General features: G+C 42.4%; 1 protein-coding gene and 1 long non-coding RNA gene across 3 annotated transcripts in view; both read right to left on the bottom strand.

Annotated features, from left to right (window-relative positions):
• The window catches only part of DNAI1 (dynein axonemal intermediate chain 1), a 314,390-nt gene that overhangs the window by 30,247 nt on the left and 264,866 nt on the right, over positions 1-19,277 (bottom strand). For both annotated transcript variants that reach the window (XM_001378802.5, XM_056805993.1), the window contains 2 exons: positions 17,855-17,942; positions 248-327 (listed from right to left, as the gene is read on the bottom strand). In XM_001378802.5, the coding sequence (XP_001378839.3) occupies positions 248-327; positions 17,855-17,942 (168 nt within the window). The remainder of the gene's footprint in view (positions 1-247; positions 328-17,854; positions 17,943-19,277) is intronic.
• Positions 334-17,848, bottom strand: LOC130455548 (uncharacterized). Its single transcript, XR_008913599.1, has 3 exons — positions 8,723-17,848; positions 1,235-1,850; positions 334-1,139 (listed from the first exon to the last, which is right to left on the bottom strand). It is a non-coding gene; the product is annotated as an uncharacterized LOC130455548 (long non-coding RNA).

Genomic DNA, 19,277 nt, shown 5'->3' with positions numbered 1-19,277 from the left:
TACTAAGTGTTAGATCCATGGCTGGACATTCGGGGTTGAGTAATAGGGTCACACAAGCCACATTTGAACCTGGGTCCTCCCGACTCCAGGCCTGGCTCTCCATCCACTGGACTACCTCCGTGGCCCTGGCTGCCCCCTTTCCATCTAGAGGGCCTGCCATGGGGAGGCTTTGAACAGAAGAGCAAGATTTCTCGGGGCCCATCTCTTCACTGGCAGTTAGGAGTCGCCATGGGCATCGGTGCCTTACTTTGTAGATTTTGCCCTCCTCTGTGCCCACCAGAAACAAGTAGTCGATCTGTTTGTGGAAGTCGAAGGATGTCCCGCAGCCTAGAAGGGAAATGAGAGACAGATCACTCTGGGCTCGCATCAGAGGGACCAAGAGCTCTGCCGTCACCCCCGACACCGGTGGCCGGTGAAGCATGAAGGGATGAGTGCAGAGGATGGGGGACGAGGGACGAGGTGCTGTGTCCTATCTCAACCAAGAGATGCAGCCTCTGCAGAGTGGGGCACAGCCCCTTTCCCGCCCAACTTCCTTCCTTTTATTCTTTGCTTTTACACTCCTATCAGTACTAAGTATTCTAAGGCAGGAGTGGTAAGGGCTAAGCAATTAGGCTTGTCGTCTGAGGCCAAAAATGAATCCTGGAGCTCCTTTCTGTCTCTAGGTCTGGCTTTCAATCCACCGAGCCATCTAGCTATCTCCTTTCAGTCCGACTTTCTAGGCTGTCTACGCTCTGGCCAATCTTTACTTCATTCCTTTCCCAACTCACACAAAATCTCCCCCACCATGCTCTGCCCCTTCTTGCCTCGGTGACTGAGTATGTAGACTCTCAGGACTGCCAGAGACCCTTGAGATCGTGAAGGCGAGGCAACCGAGGCTTGTAGGGGTTCACTCAAGGTGGCATTACTGGCCAGTGCTGGAGGAGCTGGTTAATGGCAGGACCAGGCTGAACTAGAACCTAGATTTCCTCACTTCCAGTTTGGTGCTCCTTCTGTGATACTGGTCTTTACTGCTATCATTCCCTCCTTTTCTTTTCTCTTCTTTTCTTTTTTTTACTTTACATTGACTTATATGTGCACAGGCTCTTTTCCCTGCTAGAACGGAGTAGTGGCTTTCACTTTTGTCTTTGGTTCCTTAGTGCCTAGAACATAATAGGTACTTAATAAATGCACCATGATTGATTCCCCCTCCCTCCTCAAATGTTTCCCGGTCTTTATGACTCAGCTTAAGTCTCACCTCCTCCAGGAAGTCATCCCTGAACACCATGATCTCTTCTTTCTCTCAACACCTAGCACACATGGTGAGGCAACAGTCCAAATGAAAGGAATCATATGTACAACTAGGCCATTCCTTTCTTCTCGGAGGGCTCCCACCCTCTGCCTGTCTTAAGGTTCATCAGCTCTCTCTGGACTCTGGCTTGGGCTATTTCCTAACATGGGTGAATGCTTCCTGGAGAAAGACACACATTGTCATGCTAAACACATCCATAGGAATTCATGTTCTCCAATCTCAACTGGGACCGGGCTGTGGCTAAGGGCTCCTTTTATTTTTCCATGACTGTCTCTCCATTCCACTCCCCTAAGTGGGTCGTTCTCTCTCTCCCAGTGGCTCTTCTGCCGACTTCACCTCTCCAACAAATTTCTTCCTATCGGACTTTACTGAAAAAATCAAGACCATTCATTGCGAGCTTTCTCATTTCACTTAGTCTATACCACAAAATTCATTACCTTTTTACTCTCCTGTCTCTGAGGAAGAGGTGGCCTTTCTCCTTGCCCATCTCTCGCCTACTTATGCCCTTCTCTTCTAGATGATCTCTTCTAGAAACTTGTCCCATTTCATCTTATTTATTTTCCTTTAAGAAATAATATATATACACATACATACATATGTGTATGTGTATATGTCTTTATTATTGTAGAGTTGTTTCAATTGTGTCCAACTTTTCATGAGCCCTTTGGGGTTTTCTTGGCAGAGATACTGGAGTGGTTTGCCATTTTTTTCTCCAGCTAATTTTACAAATGAGAAACTGAGGCAAACAGGGTTAAATGACTTGCCCAAGGTCACACAGCTAGAAAGTGGCTGACACCAGATTTGAACTCATGAAGTCTTTCTGATCTGAAACCTAGTGCTCTATCCACAGCGCCACCTAGCTAACATTTGTGAGATCTATATCTATGCATTAAGTGGTGCAGTAGATAGACTACTAGACCTGAAGTCAGAAAGAAATGAGATCAAATCCAGCCTTAGCTACTTACTAGATGTAACCTTGGGCCTCCATCTACTTCTGTTTCCTCATCTATAAAAATGGGGATAAGAAAATAAAAAAGAAACAAGGCAAGCTAATAATGTGTGTGTGTGTGTGTGTGTGTGTGTGTGTGTGTGTGTGTGTGTGTGTGTGTGTAACACATGCAGAGGACAGAGCCCTAGCCCTCTCTGCTATATGTTGCTGGGGGCAGCCCCACTTGTAACAGAACTGTCCAGTGGAATGGGAGTAGCCTGTTGGAGGCTGTTCCTACCTGGACAAGTGAATGGGCTTGTGTAAGACAAGGTCTGGGATGGGGGAGGAAATGGAGATTATGGTATCTGTCTAATATGCTTTATTGCCTGGGGGGGAATGTCTATTTGCCCAGGGGTATGTATGCTTGTGGAATGTCTTCTTTTGCTTATAAGGCATTTAAACAGGATCGGTTTCTACCTTGCCTCAGCTTATCCTGCAGCACAAAATTCTCTTGTCCTGGAAAAGGATCAAAACTTCTTCTCAAATCTCAGACAAGGATTTAGTGTCTGCTGGATTCGTTGTAGTAGTGGTAACTGCCTGTCTACAGCCAGACACAAGACAGACATGGAGGTAGGGGGGTGGTCTTCAGAAGGTTGACCACATGAACAAGTCCTAGAAGAGCCCAGTCTCTGCTTCTCCTTCTATTTCTTTTATAATTAAGCAGGAAGGGGGCAGCTGGGTGACTCAGTGGATTGAGAATCAGGCCCAGAGACCAGAGATCCTAGGTTCAATTCTGGCCTCAGACACTTTCCAGCTGTGTGACTCTGGGCAAGTCACTTGACCCCTGTTCCCTAGCCCTGACCACTCTTCTGCCTTGGAACCAATACACAGTATTGATTCCAAGACAGAAGGTAAGATTTAAAAAAAAAATTAAGCAGGAAGATTTCATTCATTTTCTAAAAAACAAAAACAAAATCCTTAATTTCCATCTTAGAATCAATATTAGGTATTAGTTCCAAGGTAGAAGAATGGGCTAAACAATGGAGGATTATGTGACAGGGTAACATACATAGACAGTATTTAAGGCCAGATTTGAACCCAGGACATCTCATTTCTAGATCTGGCTCTATCCACTGACCACCTAGCTGCCCCATCACACATTCATTTTTCAATCTCTCCTTATCTTCTGGTTTATTGCCTGCTTTCTATACATATGCTCAGGTCTACTCCATTCTTTAAAAAACCTCGACTAGAACCTGCCATCCCCTCACATCATCAGCCAACATCTACTCCTTTTCATTGACAAACTCCTAGAAAAAACATTCACACTCACTTTTCTAATCTTCATAATTTGGCTTCCAGCCATACTCCTTGGCTGAAATGGCATTTAAATTGAAATGTTATTTAAGTTGCTAAATTTGATGACCTACTACTTCTCCTTATGTTTCCCGAACTCTCCTCAACTTCTGCCACGATCCACTCTCTCACTATTCACACCCTCTGTTCCCTGGGCTTCTGTCACACACTGCTCTCTCATTTCACCATCCATCTGACAGTTGGGTTTCTTTTGTCCATCTCCTGTCCCCTATGGGACTCTATTCCAGTCCCTTTTTCTCTGCAGTGATCTCATCTGCTCCCATGGGCTTGAGTATTAACTCTAGGGAGGAGACCCCCAAATCTAGATATCAAATTCTGTTGTCATTGGTCCATTGTTTTTGGAAGAGGATCAACAATATGACAGGGTGATGTCTTGACTTGTGCATGAATTGGAGTTGCCCAGAGTTGTGAGTCTTATTCTCTTTTCCTGAGTCATCAAAGTCCAGTGGCAGGACAAAAGCTAGGGCTGGCAATGGCTTGGGAAACAGGAACCTTGGATTCTTTGATGTCTGACCAAACTCTAAGTGCTATGGAGTGTCTGCTTTGACTGCCTTCCTGGCCACTGGAACAAACTGTTCTCATCCACTGGTTCTGCTTGGGAGAGTCTTCACATGCTTGGAGTAGATGCCCTCTTAACTCACTGACCCATTTGAGGCCTGTTAGTTACTCTCGACCTGTTGTAGCCAGTCTTCTGAGACAATCTTACCTAAGTGAGACTGCTAAGCAAGCTACAGCTTTTTGGAGCCACAGGTAAGAACTGGATGGCAGATGGACACTAAAGGTGAATGAACAGCCCTGGAAAGGGCTCAGCAAGCCCTCACTCACACCAGAGGTTAATAGTTCTCCTGGAATTTCTCATATGCCCTACATTTTTTCTCTCTACTTTTTTTTTTGAACTTTGATTTTATTTTTATTATCATGCAAATCACATTTCCATATTGGTCACTGTTGCAACCAAAACTCCAAAATAAAACTACAAGTACACTGATGTGAAAGATGATTCCAACAGTCCCAGGTAATTGCATTGCTAAGAGTAGCTAAGTTTTCACAGCTGACCATCATCCAATAGTGCTGTTAGTGTCTACAATATTCTCCCAGTTTTGTTTATTTCACTCTGCATTAGTTCGTTTTGATCTTTCTGGCTTTTTCTGAAATCACCCTGCTTATCATTTCTTACAGGACAGTAGTATTCCATCCCCAATATGTACCATGATTTGTTCAGTCATTTAGCAATTGATGGACATCCCCTCAAATTCCAGTTCTTTGCCACTACAAAAAGAGCTGCTATAAATATTTTTGTATAAGTAGGTCCTTTCTCCCTTTTTAGTATCTCCTTGGGATTCAGACCCAGTAGTGGATATACCCCAAATTCTAATCATTCTCTTGAGCCCTTAGCTCAGATCATCAGCTGCCTACTGGATATTTCCTGTTAGATGTCCTGTTGGCATCTCAAACTCAATATGTCCAAAATGGAACTCAGTATCTTTGCTCCTAAAATTTCCACTCCAAATTTACCTATTTCTGTTGAAGGCATCACCATTCTTCCAATTTCAGTATCATAATCTTAAAGTCAAACTTGACTCTTCCTTCTCCTTCACTCAATAATCAATCCAATCCAATCCAATCCAATTTGGCAAATCTTGTAGTTTCTTCCTCCACAACATCATTCACATCTGTTACCTTCTCCTCACTCTCACAGCTATCACCCTTATCGCCTCTTGCCTGGACTACCATAATAGACTTCTAATTGATCTCCCTGATTCCAGTCACCACTCTTTCCAATCTATCTTCCATGCAACTGCCAAAATAATTTTCCTGAGGCACAGTCTTGACCATGTCACTCCTCTGCTTAAAGACCTTCCGTGGCTCCTCATTGGCTCTAGGATAAAACAGAAACTCTTCAGCCTGGCACTTAAGAATTGCCACCATCTGCCTCCCAATTACCTTCCCAAATCCTGTTTTATGCAACTCCCCTTCATGGACTGCATGTTCCAGTTAAGCCTAATGACTAGCTGTTCATGAACTCCATCTTTTATATCTAGGCAGTTGCACAAATCAGCTCCTATGGCTGGAAGGCACTGTCTCCTCACCTCAATCTCTCAGAATTTCTGTCTTCCTTCCAGGTTCAGGTCAGTTACTATCTCCTCTATGAAGCTTTCCCTGATTCTCCCAATTGCTGGCTCTTCCTCCCACTTCAAATTACATTGTATTATATTTATTTATATATGCATCATAGTCTCCCAATAGATTATAAACTCCTGGAGGGAAGGAACTGTCTTTGTATGATCAGCATCTATTAAAATAGTGTGTGTATAGAGGATAGGGATTGGACCTATGATTATATTGGTATAAGGGACTCCCACTGAGGCAACTTCTATCACTGTAGGGCAATAGCTTCTCTATAACTTGCTACCTAGAGTGCTAAGAATTTAAGTGACTTGCTTAGGGTCACACAGAGGCAAGACTTAAACAAGATCTTCTTAGCTTTGGACTATGCCAGTGATGGTGAACCTTTCAGATACTCTGTGCCATGTCCCTCCCCTCCCCCAGACTGCATGCTGTGCCCCACCCCCTGACCCCAGACAGGGGAGGGAGAAAGGGATGGGAGTAGCCTGGGAGATCCTCTCAGGGGAAGGAGAGAGTGAGAGTTTCCATTAGGCTGCTGGGCATAGGGACAGCTGATGGGAGGCACAAATGGAGAGGGGAAATGGAACAGCTCCACCAGAGTCCCTGTGCCTTTCTAGAAACTAACTCTGGTGTGTGATGGCATGTGTTCCCACAGAGAGGTCTCTGTGTGCCATCTTTGGCACACGTTCCATAGATTCACCATCACAGGCCCATGCTGTATTGCCTCACATGATATATACATATATATATATATATATATATATATACACACATATACAGTACTTAATAACTGTGGAATTAAATTGGATGTGGTAGCATTGGTGAGACCAATTCCAAAGCCTAGAGATTCCTGGGGCCCAGAGAATATGGGAATCCCAAGGAGAGACAGATGGGGAGGAGAGGAGAAGAGAGATATGAATTTTAGAGGTTTGGTGTTAGAAGGGATCTCAAAGTCCATTTAACTCAATCCAGGACTGAACAGGAATCTATCCTATCACATCTCTGTAAAATGGTCTTGCAGCCTTTTCTTGAAGACATTCTATGGAACACCTCTACTTGCAATTAAAACTTGCCCCTCTTCAACCTCCACCAACAGTTCCTGATTCTGCTCTCTGGAGTCAAGCAAAATAAGCCCAATTCTTCTTTGACATGAGAGTTCTTCAAATAATTTAAGATACTATCATGTTCCCCCTAAATCTTCTTTCTTTTCACTTGAAAGTGCCTTATTTTTTTTCCATTCCCTCATGTGAGCATTATATCCTACAAGTATCCTGGTGTTAGGGGTACTATCTCCATTACACAGCTGAGAAAATTGAGGATCAGAGTGGCTAAGTGACTTGCCCATAGACCCAAAGCTAGTAAGTGTTGGGATCAGGATTTAAACTCAGATGTTCAAATGATTTGAAGAATCTTTTACCTTATAAAAGATCTCCTTTTGTTTGGATTAAAAAGTCCAAAGTCTAAAAGGAACTCTCCCTTTAAAAGATGCAAACAGGCCACTTTCAAGTTTAAACAAGGTGAATGTTTTGTCTGTCTCCAGGACTAATCAATTGAGTAGAGGTCAACTGACCAACTTCCCATTTTAGGTATATTTGGGGGATAAAATTCGAGTTCATGTTAGTAGAATGTAAACGCCTTGAAGTCAAGGACCATTTCATTTTTGTATCTCTGTCTCTATCAATTTGCTTGTCATATAGTAAGTTCTCAATCAATATTTGTTAAATTGAATTGGACTGAATTGAATTATTAATCATTCACTTGAATGCCCTTGAATCCCAAGTTAGTTTTTAAGCAAAAGGAATGAAATTTTAGTCATTCATGAATATACATTGATGTTGTTTCTGTTGCTTTAGTTTTTTAAATTTCCCCTCAACTTAATAGTTGTTTTCTTTCTTTCTTTCTTTCTTTCTTTCTTTCTTTCTTTCTTTCTTTCTTTCTTTCTTTCTTTCTTTCTTTCTTTCTTTCTTTCTTTCTTTCTTTCTTTCTTTCTTTCTTTCTTTCTTTCTTTCTTTCTTTCTTTCTTTCTCTCTCTCTTTCTTTCTCTTTCTTTCTTTCTCAAAATCCTTTCCTGATTCTATTTGCGGAGTGAGTCACTGAATAACTAGATCTAAGTTACTGTCAAATGTTACCAGTTATCGAACTGGTTGGGGACAAATGAACCACAGATGGGTAAATTTCATCCTAAAATGTTTAAATTTCAATCAATCAAGTTGTTTCTATGATCAAATATATATTCCTCTTTGGACATTTGAATCTATTTACAATTTATTCCCAAGTAATGTTTTCACTCTCATTATCTATTACTCCACTTCATGCAACCCAGTGAACCAGACCTTTTATTATTCCTAATAAATGACATTCATATCCAATCTAAAAAAAAAACCAACGCAGATATCCCTGGCTCCTGGTCCATCATCCTAACCTCTGTGGCACATTGCCTTTCCCAATTCTTGTATGGTATTGCATCGAGTCTCCTCATTGTCCTTGTCATGATCCCAAGCTCCTACCCCATAGGGAAAAGATTTACTTTCTGAAATCCCCATTTTCAAGATAGTCTATAGTAGTAGTCATTATATTTCTTGCTAGCAACTTCATATAATGGGGAAAAGGAGAAGGAACAGAGTTCTTTCTGCCCAGTTGCACATGCAATATCATTTTCAACATAGCATTATCTAAGTCAATGTAATCTGCTCATTTAAATTATACTTTTGATACCTGCATCATTCCTTTGAGAAAACTTCTTTGCATGGACAATTACATCATACACTTAATGTGACCACCCTTGATCACATGCTGTCTTATATTGTTCTGTTTCATAACTCCCAGTTTTGTCCTCCTTTCCTTGCTTGCTTCCTTTCTTTTTCTGTCTCTCTGTACCCCCCCCCCCCCCCCACCTAGGGAGGAAGCTCAGCCAATATATGTGTTCCCTTTCCCTAGGGTGGATTTTAATCTGAAGCCCTGTACTTCCAAGATAGCTGTGCTATGATGCCCAGCAGCCTGACCTGGTCTGGATGGAGCTATAGGCCCGGTTAGAGAAAGACTGGAAACCAAAGGTGGGTCATTCAGGCCAGAAGGCTCATTATCTGAGCAACTAACAAGCAAGCAGGAGTGAGAGCCAGGCAGGCAGGAATGCCCACCCTCTGAAGGCACATGTAACAATGGGATGGTGTCAGGATCTGGGGGTCAAAAACAAGACTTTGGCAGGAGCTCTGGAAACCAGAGACCCAGACAGGTTTGAGCTTATATAAAGAGATCTGTATCCAATTCCAATTTGCTTAGTGTGACGCTAGTGTTGTCCTTTTGAACTCTGTTGACTAGGGCTGAACCTGGCCTGTTCTTCTGAATGAGCTTCAGCTATGGACAGCTCCTGGCCACTGCTAGGGAAACAATTGTTTGTATAGGGGTGGACAATGTGTAGCTATGACCATCTCTCTTATTCAGACCTGAAGATGAGATCAAAGGCCTGACCCTAGGGCAACTGGATGGCTAGTCAGGCCTAGAGATGGGACACCCTGGGTTCACTTCCTAGCTGTGTGACCCTGGGCAAGTCACTTGACCCTCATTGCCTAGCCCTTACTGCCCTTCTGCCTTGGAACCAATACACAGTATTGACTCTAAGATGGAAGAGTTTAAAAACAACCTGGCCCTCAGGAGTTCGCTACAAGGATGGAGAAATCATAGACAGCCTATGAGTTAGATTTAGTGTAGAGCAAGCTCGAGCCCCTGGACTGGAGAACCACCTGGGCAGAGGGAGAGCTAGTGGTCAGAGCTCCTCAGAATTTGAAGTAGGGAAGAGGTAATTTTACCTCTTAACAAGCAAAAGGAATTTTCCTCTCAACAGCCTGACTTTAACTCACAGACAGTAATCCTGTGAAGCCCTTTAATGCCATGAGGCTGTACTAAGGAAGGTTATTTCAAAATCCCAAAATAAGGCTAGACAATTCTGATTCAAGGATTTCTACGAACTCTGTTACAATCTTTGCCTTTTATGGGGCTTTTATCGGCAGAGAGACAAATCCTCAAGTGCCTGGGACTGTAGAGTTTATATCTTAATAACAAAGATTTCAGAAGACATTCCAAGAGCCAAGCCATAGTTATGGCCAGTACAGAATGGCCTAGGCTTCTTAGCAAGAATCTGGAGCTGGAGGTTAGAAGGTTGGGATCATAGCATTATTCCTGGAGCTTAGTGACCTTAGACTAGTCCCTTCACTTCTTTTGAAGAGAGGAACTCAGGGATTCTCAGAACCCTGCTGACAGCGATGAGGTAGGACACTGAGCCATTTGTGTTCATGAACACTCAATCTTCAGTCCTGGAGAAGATGAGAGCTCCAGGAAAAATCCACACCCCTGACATTTATACTGGGGAGAAACCAGACCCATGGATTTCTGTCCTCCTCAGCTTTGAGAATGTCTTAGTCTAGCCTCCATTTGGATTCCCAAGACTTATTTGAGGTTTTATCAACTATCACAATTCATCAGACACAACTCACAGAGAGGAGTCAGGCCCTAGGACCCAACCTCCATCTCCCAGAGTTTCTGCAAACGCCTTTTGACTCGTAAGAGGAGATTCTACCTTGGAGACACCATGCAGTTAAGTCTGGGATGAGCTGTGTGTTTCTCGCCTTTCCACCTCTCCCACCCCAACATCACTGGTCTTATCCCAGTTGAAACTACTAATACCACCACCTAAAGGAGGCAATTCAGAAAGGTTGGGGACTAGTACAGTACATGCCTGGTGCAAAACCATGGATGCAGAACCCTGTGCAGAACTGGGACTGAAACCTTAGAGAAGTCTGGGCCTTGTTTGCTCTGTTAACTTTTGCCTTGTGGGTCCTCTCCCTATGGCTAAGGCATCCATCTAGTGTAACCTGTTCTTCTAATTTATGTCATATGAAACCACTACTTTTCTGGGTACAAACTACAAGCATACCTCCGAGATATCGTGTGTTGTGTTCCAGACCACTGCAATAAAGTAAATATTGCAATTAAGTGAGGCACATGAATGTTTTGGTTTCTCAGTGCATATTAAAGTTATGTTTACAGTCTACTGTAGTCTGTTAAGTGTGCGATATAGTATTATGCCTAAAAAAGGACATACCTTAATTTAAAATTCTTTATTGCTAAAAAGTGCTACCATCATCTGAACCTTCACTGAGACATGATCTTTTTGCTTCTGTGTTAATGGCTGCTGACTGATCAGGATGATGGCTGCAGAAGGCCGGGGTGCCTGTGGCAACTTCTTAAAATAAGACAACAATGAAGTCTGCCTTATTGACTCTTACTTTCACTTGTACACTTGTAGGTCATTGTAGTGTTCTTAATTGGCCTAATTTCAATATTGTTGTGTCTCAGGGGAACAAGAGGCCCAAGTGAGGTGGGGAAGGAAAAGAGAAAGACAGAGACAGAGACAGAGACAGACAGACAGAGACAGAGACAAAGACAGAGACAGACAGACAGACAGACAGAGAGGGAGAGAGGAAATAGTCTGTTGGTGGAGTAGTCAGAACACATACAACATTTATAGATTAAATTAATCATCATATGTGGATGTAATTTGTGGGGCCCTAAAACAATTATAATAGTAACATCAAAGATCACACATCATAGATCATCCTAACATATAATAATGAAAAATTTGAAATAATTTGAGAATCACCAAAATGTGCCAGTCATAGCATGAGCACATGCTATTAGAAAAATGGCGACAGTAGACTTGCTTGATATAGGGTTGCCACAAACCTTCAATTTGTAAAAAAAAGCCTTATCTATGAAATGCAATACAGTAAGCATCACAAAATGAAGTATACCTGTATTTCCCCCGATAGTACTTCCTTAATATCTATTCTGCCTTTGTCCTACACTTTCCCAATGCCTATTTCTCTCTTTCAATCTTTTCCATTATGCCTTCTGGAATACCTATTCCGCTGTCAATACATTCTACATCTTTCTCCTATTCACACTAACTGATATCAAAGTTTCCCCTGAGCTTATCGCAGCTCTCAATACCCTCCACAATCCTGGTTGGTCTTTCTTTTATGGCTGTTTGCTTCACAAGGTTGTTCTTAGATTCTCTTCTCAAAAATGCTTCTCTCCATCAAACTCTTGTTTATCCTTATTCCTGTTTTTCGCTTTTTTTTTAAACCCTTACCTTTCATCTTAGAATCAATGCTACATATTGGTTCCAAGGCAGTGAGGGCTAGGCAATGGAGGTTAAGTAGCTTGCCCAGGGTCCTTGCTCTACACTTCATGATTTCTGTGTTCTGGATTTACTTCCCATTTTTCATAGTTAATCTCTATGGACATCCGTTTCAATAGCATAGTTGATTCTACCCTTGTCCTTGCTCCCTTGCCCCTTTTCCTACTCCTGCTCTGCTGATTTCCAATCCTATATATTATTTATCCCAATATTCTTTTTATACCTTTTCCTGAGCAGGAAAAAGTCTCTGCTTATTGGAATTATTCCAAATTCATATTATCTGATCTCCAGGGGGTTCTCACTGCTGAATGGCAATCTTTTTTATTCACTTCCACAAATTCTCCAAATTTTCTACAAATTCCTCATAGTGGCTATTCACTCTTTTTCCTACTAAAACCCTAAACTTTATGCTAAGCTTAACCCTCCCTTTTGAGATGAAGGCTATATTATTTAAGTTCCCACAACTCCATTGCTTCATAATCAAAACCTCTGTCTTTTCTCACCCTCTTTTCCTTCCCTCTAATATCACCTCCACCTCACCAATCCAAATGCTCCACTTATAACTTTGATAGCCTTCCCTGCTAACTCTTCCATGACCTAATTCCTATCACTCTCTTAGATTCAATTTCTTCTCTTTCAGATCACCATTCTCTTGTTGTTCAGTCATTCATTCATGTCCAGCTTTTCTAGACCCCATGGGCCATAGTACTCCAGGTCCCTCTATCCTCCACTGTCTCTAGAAGTCTGTCCAAGTTATGTTTGTTGCTTCCATGACACTCTCTATCCATCTCATCCTCTGCCATCTTCTTTTCCTTTTGCCTTCAGTTTTTTCCAACATCAGGTTCTTTTCCAGTGAGTCCTACCTTCTTATTATGTGGTCAAAGTATTAAAGCTTCAGTATCTGACCTCTGAATTAATTAATTTAAGTATTGACTGATTTGATCTGCTTGCTGTCCAGGAGACGCAAAAGTCTTCTCCAGAGCCACAATTCAAAAGCATCCATTCTGTGGCACTCAGGTTTCTTTATAGTCTAACTCTCAAATCAATATAAACAACTGGTACTCATGCTCAATCAGCCCCAGCCAGTCTCACCCTCTACCCCAGTCCTGGCTCCTTTTATTGAGGTGGCTGTGATCTGTGTGATGTGACTTTCTGTGGAGAAACAGGCTTCCGTTTCTCCAGCATCATGCTTCTTTTGTTTATCCATTGAGAGTTGAGCTCCTCTGCCTCCTCAACTCAGTGAACTGATTTCTCTGGTTACCCTGAATCATGACCTCATCATCCAACCGCACTGTTTCCTTTATGATCCATTCAAGGGCTAACTTGTACCTCCCTAATAAGTCGTCAGTAACCTCAGGTCCTGAGCTTTAATGGATCATATTTGTATGCTTTTTGTTATTGTGTGCTCTATTTTTCTGTTTTTTTTCTTTGCATTATTTTATAAATGTCTTTCTGTATCTCTTTGTATTTCTTATACTTATCTACCTTAGTTGCCTTATAGTATTCCCTTATATGCATGTGCCACAATTTCTCTAACCATTTCCCCTGTTTTTGGACTTTTAGGCTGCTTCTGTTTTTTTTTTTATAATTACACATAATGAATGCTGTTTTGAAAATTTAGAAGAAGCTTTCCCTTCCTATATTCCCTCATCTATTGGTTTCTATCACACTGTTCTCTTGACTTCCTCTCTGACTGCTCCCTTGACTTCCTTAGCTGGTCCTTCTTCTTCCTATCCCTGAAAGACTCTGGTCTTCATCCCTCTCTTTCTGTTACATCTTCTCTTCTGATAATCTTAGCTACTGTCACAACCTGAGTTACCATCTCTGCCTCAAATGTACTTTTACTCTAGTACTTTAAACTTCTCACTGCCAGAGGCAAGCTAGGTGACTAAGTGGAGAGAGAGCCAGGCTCAGAGAAGAGAGGTCCTGGGTTTAAAGCTGGCCTCAGACACTTCCTAGCTGTATAACTTGGGCAAGTCACTGAACCCCAATTCCCTAGCCCTTACTGTTCTTCTGCCTTAGAACCCAATATTTAGTATCAATTCTAAGACAGAAGGTAAGGGTTTAAAAACAAAAAACCAGGGGCAGGTGGATGGCTCAGTGGATAGAGCTCCAGGCCTAGAGACAGAAGGTCTTAGGTTCAAATCTGACCTCAGACACTTCCCAGCTGTGTGACCCTGGGCAAGTGACTTAACCCCCATTGCCTAGCCCTTACCACTCTTCCAACCAATACACAGTATTCCAAGACAGGAGGTAAGGTGTCTTTTTTTAAAAAATAAAAGCAAAAACCCCAAGAACTTCCTATTGCCTATTTCCTCTTGAGTGTCATGCTGATACCCCAAACTCAGTATGGTTAAAACTAGACTCATCAACTTTCCTCCCAAATTTTCCCTTTCTCTAAACTTCCCTATTTCTGTTGAAATCCCCCATGTCACATGAGTTTGGAAATGCAGCTAACTTTGATTCCTTCCTTGTTCCTTGTTCCTCTTGATTCCATTAAATTCCAACAAAAAGTCTTGTTGTGTTCCTCTGAAATGTCTCTCCTGTCTAACTGTTCCTTTCTGTTGATGTTGCTGCCACCCCTAAATTCAGTTCCTCATCAAATCTCCCTTGGACTATTATTATGATGGGTTTTGAACTGGTTGCTGGTCTCTTGTCTTTCCCATCTCTTCCCTATCTTCCACACTAGTGGAATTAAGCACAAATAGAAGGGCAACTAGGTAGCTCAGTGGATAGAGAGCCAGACCTGGAGACAGGAGGTCCTGGGTTCAAATCTGATTTCAGATGCCTCCTAGCTATGAGAACCTGGGCAAGTCACTTAACCTCAATTGCCTAGCTCTTACTATTCTTCTGCTTTGGAACCAATACTTAGTACTGATTTTAAGACAAAGGAAAGGGTTTTTTTAAATTAAAATAAAAACTCAAATAGAAAAGAGTGACATGTGGCCCATATTGACTTAGAAAACCACATATTAACATTATCTATATTCTAATGTATTTTTATTTTGTGAACTATTTCCCAATTCCATTTTAATCTGTTTCAGGCCTTGCTGGGGAGTGTTGCTAGTTCAAAGCATGGTCAGATGCCATGTTTCATACCTCTGTACTACCCTGCTTCTAAAGTCATCTTCCTAATGCTCATTACATCACTGCTGTGCTTAAAAAACATGCAGGGAGTCCCCATTTGGCCACTTAATAAAATACAAACTCATAAGCCTGACATTTAAAGCCCTTGGCCATCTGGTTCCAGCTCCCTTTTATAGCCACATCTTAGGGCCTCTTTTTGTGTATTTTATGTTCTGGTCAAACTGGATTATTCGCTGTTCTGTGATCTTATCCTGCCCTCTCCTGCCTAGAATGGATTCCTCTAAATTCTTCCTACTGAGAACGTTCCCTTCCTTTAGGGTCCGAATTTAGTGCCATTTTCTCTATTCAAAACTCCAGATAGAAGTTATTCTTCCCTCCTTGAATTATCCAGTCTATCCAGTTTGACTAATCTTGCTCACTTAATCATTTTCCAACTTGTATTATGGTTATTAATATGTAAGTCTCATGTCCACCCCCAATTAGACTGTAAGCTTCTTGAGGGCAAGGAACATATCATTTTTCCTATTTGTGTCTGCAGCACCTTGTACTACCAGAGTAGATGCTTAATGTTTATTGAAAGGAATTACAGGGTGATTCCACCCATCAACAACATGACAGTCAGCTCTGGCGGCATTTCTGGGGCCTCAGTGGAGCCAGGTACTGTTGGGGCAACATGCTTACAAGGGGCCTTTCTGTCTGTCGTCTTGTCACTGGACTTCAGTGCTCTGGGAGAGGGAGTAAGGCTGAAAACTGTGCAATCTGCCTCATTTAAATCTAATTTACACACAAATCAAGACATCACCCCGTGAGGTAACGGGTTCTCTTGGAAAAGGATGAACAATAATCTTTTATTTAGATCAAGGTCTTTAAGGTGGGTCCACAGGTTAAAAAAATAATTTCTTCATCTCAATATAATTGGTTTCCTTTGCAAAAAGGTTAGTGGGAGGATCAAATGAAGAAAAAGATGACCATGAAAGTGCTCAACACAAGGTCTTACTATTGCTGGTCAAGGGAAATTGAAGAATTTTGATACCAGCGGTCTAATACCAGAGAACTAAATTTTCCTGGCTGCTGCCTTGTCCATATCTTAACCAAGTTCCTGCCTTGCACACCTGTATGCAAGGTCTCTATCTTGGGCTCCTTCCAGTTTCCTCCCTCCAGTCCCTGTCTTGGTTTCCTCACAGTGATACACCCACCCCTCTCAGACCAAATTTGAACCCAGGACCTCCTGACTCCAGGCCTGGCTCTCTACGCACTGAGTCACCTATATGACCCCTGAGTTGAGTCTTGAAAGTGATGAGGGATTCTATAAAGCAGAGGTGAGGAGGGAGTGCATGCGGGGCATGAGGGGAAGTACAAAGGTCTAGAAATGAAAGATGGAATGTTTGAGGTGAGCAACAAAGAGCAAGAAGGTCAGTTCAAATAGGGGGTTGTTCAGAAAGTAACGTATAATGAGGCTGCAAAGGTGGGTTGGGGCCGCGTTGTAAAGGGCTGTAAAAGCCTGGCTAGGCCTCTGCTCTCTGCAATTGAACCTGTGACCTATATTCTCTTTTGGTAGATTCTAAACCCAATGACGGCCATTGACTTGTTGCCAACTATCCATCTCTGCACACATCTGCTTCTGGATTGCTTCTGGGGCTTTTCCTGATTATCTGTCCTATTCCTGACTGAGGGGCAGTCTCTGAGGAGTCTCCAGGCCCTAGCTTTCTGGGGGCCTGGCTCATCCCACCATTAAATCAAGCCATGGTTCATTTAATTATTAAATGAACATTAAGTGCTATAATATGTTCATGGTACCAAGGACACAAAAGTCAAAACTGAAACAAATCTGCCCCCCAGGAATCTGTACTTTAGGGGATTCTTCCTTATGAGGAATCTGCTGTCCCAGCAAATTCATGTTCCTCTGTTGGGTCCTTATTCTACTGGCTGCATGGTCCTTTGGAGATGCCAACTTAAGAAGTCAGTCACAGGGACCATCTCGGCTAGGTCTTAGAACCAGACAATTTTCACTGGCTTCACTCAACCTGGCTGACATTTTTGTTTTGGTTTCTTTAAGAAGTCTGTTCTTAACCAGTTTCAAAACTGCATATAAAGTCCACTTTTTCCAGCTAAAGAAAACTCTTAGGGGCAGCTGGGTGGCTCAGTGGATTGAGATCCAGACCCAGAAACAGGAGGTCCAAGGTTCAAATCTAGCCTCAGACACTTCCTAGCTGTGGGACCCTGGGCAAGTCACTTAACCCCCATTGTCTAGCCTTTCTTCCTCTTCTGCCTTAGAGCCAATACACAGTATTGATTCTAAGATAGAATACCAATACATAGTATTGATTCTAAGACAGAAGGTAAGGGTTAAAAAAAAAACTCTTAAATCTCTGATTTTCCTTCCTGCCTGCTTTCTTGTGGCACTTAGCACAGTGTCTAGCATATAGAAGGCACTTAGTGCTATTTGACATGACTTACCTGAGCCAAGATAAGATCCCTGCCTCCTCCAGTTCTTATTAACTTTAGAGTTCTTCAGGTTTTTTGTTTTTTCTTTTGAGGGAAACAGATAATTTATGTCTGCCAATTCTTCCTTCTCCATTAGGAGACCAGGTGCCCAGGGATATAGGATGGCAGAGAATGCAGGAAAAAAGCATTGCCATAGAGTGAAAAATAAGGTTCTTAGCCAAAGAATACAGGAGAGAAGGGCACATTTGGGACTTCTCTGCTGCTTCTTGGCCTCTAGCTATCTGGACAAGGCCTAGGTATGAGGAGGAGCCATGCATCTCTGAACCGGGAAGAATGAGATGAGCAGATCAGTAGGCCAGGGCCTGTCTCAGGCGGCCTTGATAGGCCTGAGGCTGGGGGTTCATACCGATGGTGTATAGGCTAAGATCCTCTGTACCCTCAGTCGTGCTGCCCTCCACATTTAGCTTGATGATGTCTGTGTGCATCAGCTCGTTCTGTAGGCAGAAAAGATGGTGGTATCATTACTTATCCTGGGCTCCAGTGGTAGTGTTCCCATATCCTGTGATGGTGGTGGGAAGAAGGATTGGAAGAGGTAGACCTGGGATTCTTATTTCTAAAAGAAGGAAGGATAGCTGGGCTCTTCCAATGGGCTTAAGTAGTGACTCTCAAACTTTTTATTTCCAGGACTCCTTAACGCTTTGAAAAATAGTTGAGGACTCCCACCCAAGAGCTTTTGCTTATGTGGATTATGTCTACTGGTATTTACTGCATTAGAAATCTAAATTTTCTTAGTATCATGAAAATAGTTTTGACCTTAGAGATCCCCTATGAAAGGTTCTTGGGGATTCCTGGAATCCTGCATATCCTGGAACACACTTTGAGAACCATTGACTTTAAGAAGGGAGCCTCATGAGCAAACTGGGTTTTTATGTCACTGGGAGAATCAGGACGTGAATGGTGGAAGCCTTGGGTCTAGAACATATATAGTACCCTAGATAACCAGAACAAAGAAGAGCTCTCTTGTCTTCCTCCTCCATTCCTTTTCTTCTGATTCTTCCCTTTCTCTAGCCCTAGGTCTAAACCTGGGCTTCTCCTTCACCAATAGGCCACTAATTGTGAACAAAGGCCTCCACTAGACCAAGGTATGAAAACATTTCCCAAATCCCTAATGGTCAGCAGGTTTAAATAGGAGATTTTACTAGGAAATTAAGGAAATTAAATTTAATTGAGGACCAAAGTAGATAAGGACATAGGACAGAGAAATGCTCTGAACTTATCTGGCTGGTCCATGGAAATTCAGATTCTGTCTCTTCTGGGGTGGACAGAACCAGCTCCCTGGTAGTATCTGCAGCACTTCAAGAAGTTGTGTCCTAGTCCCACCTGTGGGGGTCTTCCCCGTATATTTCCCAGCCATCTCTTGGGGTCTGACTCTAGCCCAGGTTGCACCTCTGTTCCTCCTCATGACTCTCGCTTCAACCCATTGCCTTTCCCATTGGTCTGCAACTGTGCTTAGCAGCTGGTTGAAAAGGCCTCTTCTACCCCATGATAGAGTTCAGCTTATTTATCTATTATTCAGAGATGACTAACACACCCTGAGCTCAGTGCCTGAACAAAAATCATAACAGCTCACTCTTTCTTTCTCACTTTGCATAATGCCATTTAAGACATAAGCACCCCATGAGGTAGGCACTATAGGCCTCCCTTTTCCAGGTACAGATACTGAGACTTGGGGAGTTTAAATAATTTGTCCAAAGTTACATAGCTAATATCAGAGGTGAGATTCAAACCCAGGTCTTCCTGATCTTGGAGAAGTGGCCATATTGAGTTCA

The sequence above is a fragment of the Monodelphis domestica genome, chromosome 7 (assembly GCF_027887165.1).
Source record: "Monodelphis domestica isolate mMonDom1 chromosome 7, mMonDom1.pri, whole genome shotgun sequence".
Taxonomy (NCBI): domain Eukaryota; kingdom Metazoa; phylum Chordata; class Mammalia; order Didelphimorphia; family Didelphidae; genus Monodelphis; species Monodelphis domestica.
This window is presented reverse-complemented; position numbering and strand designations above follow the sequence as displayed.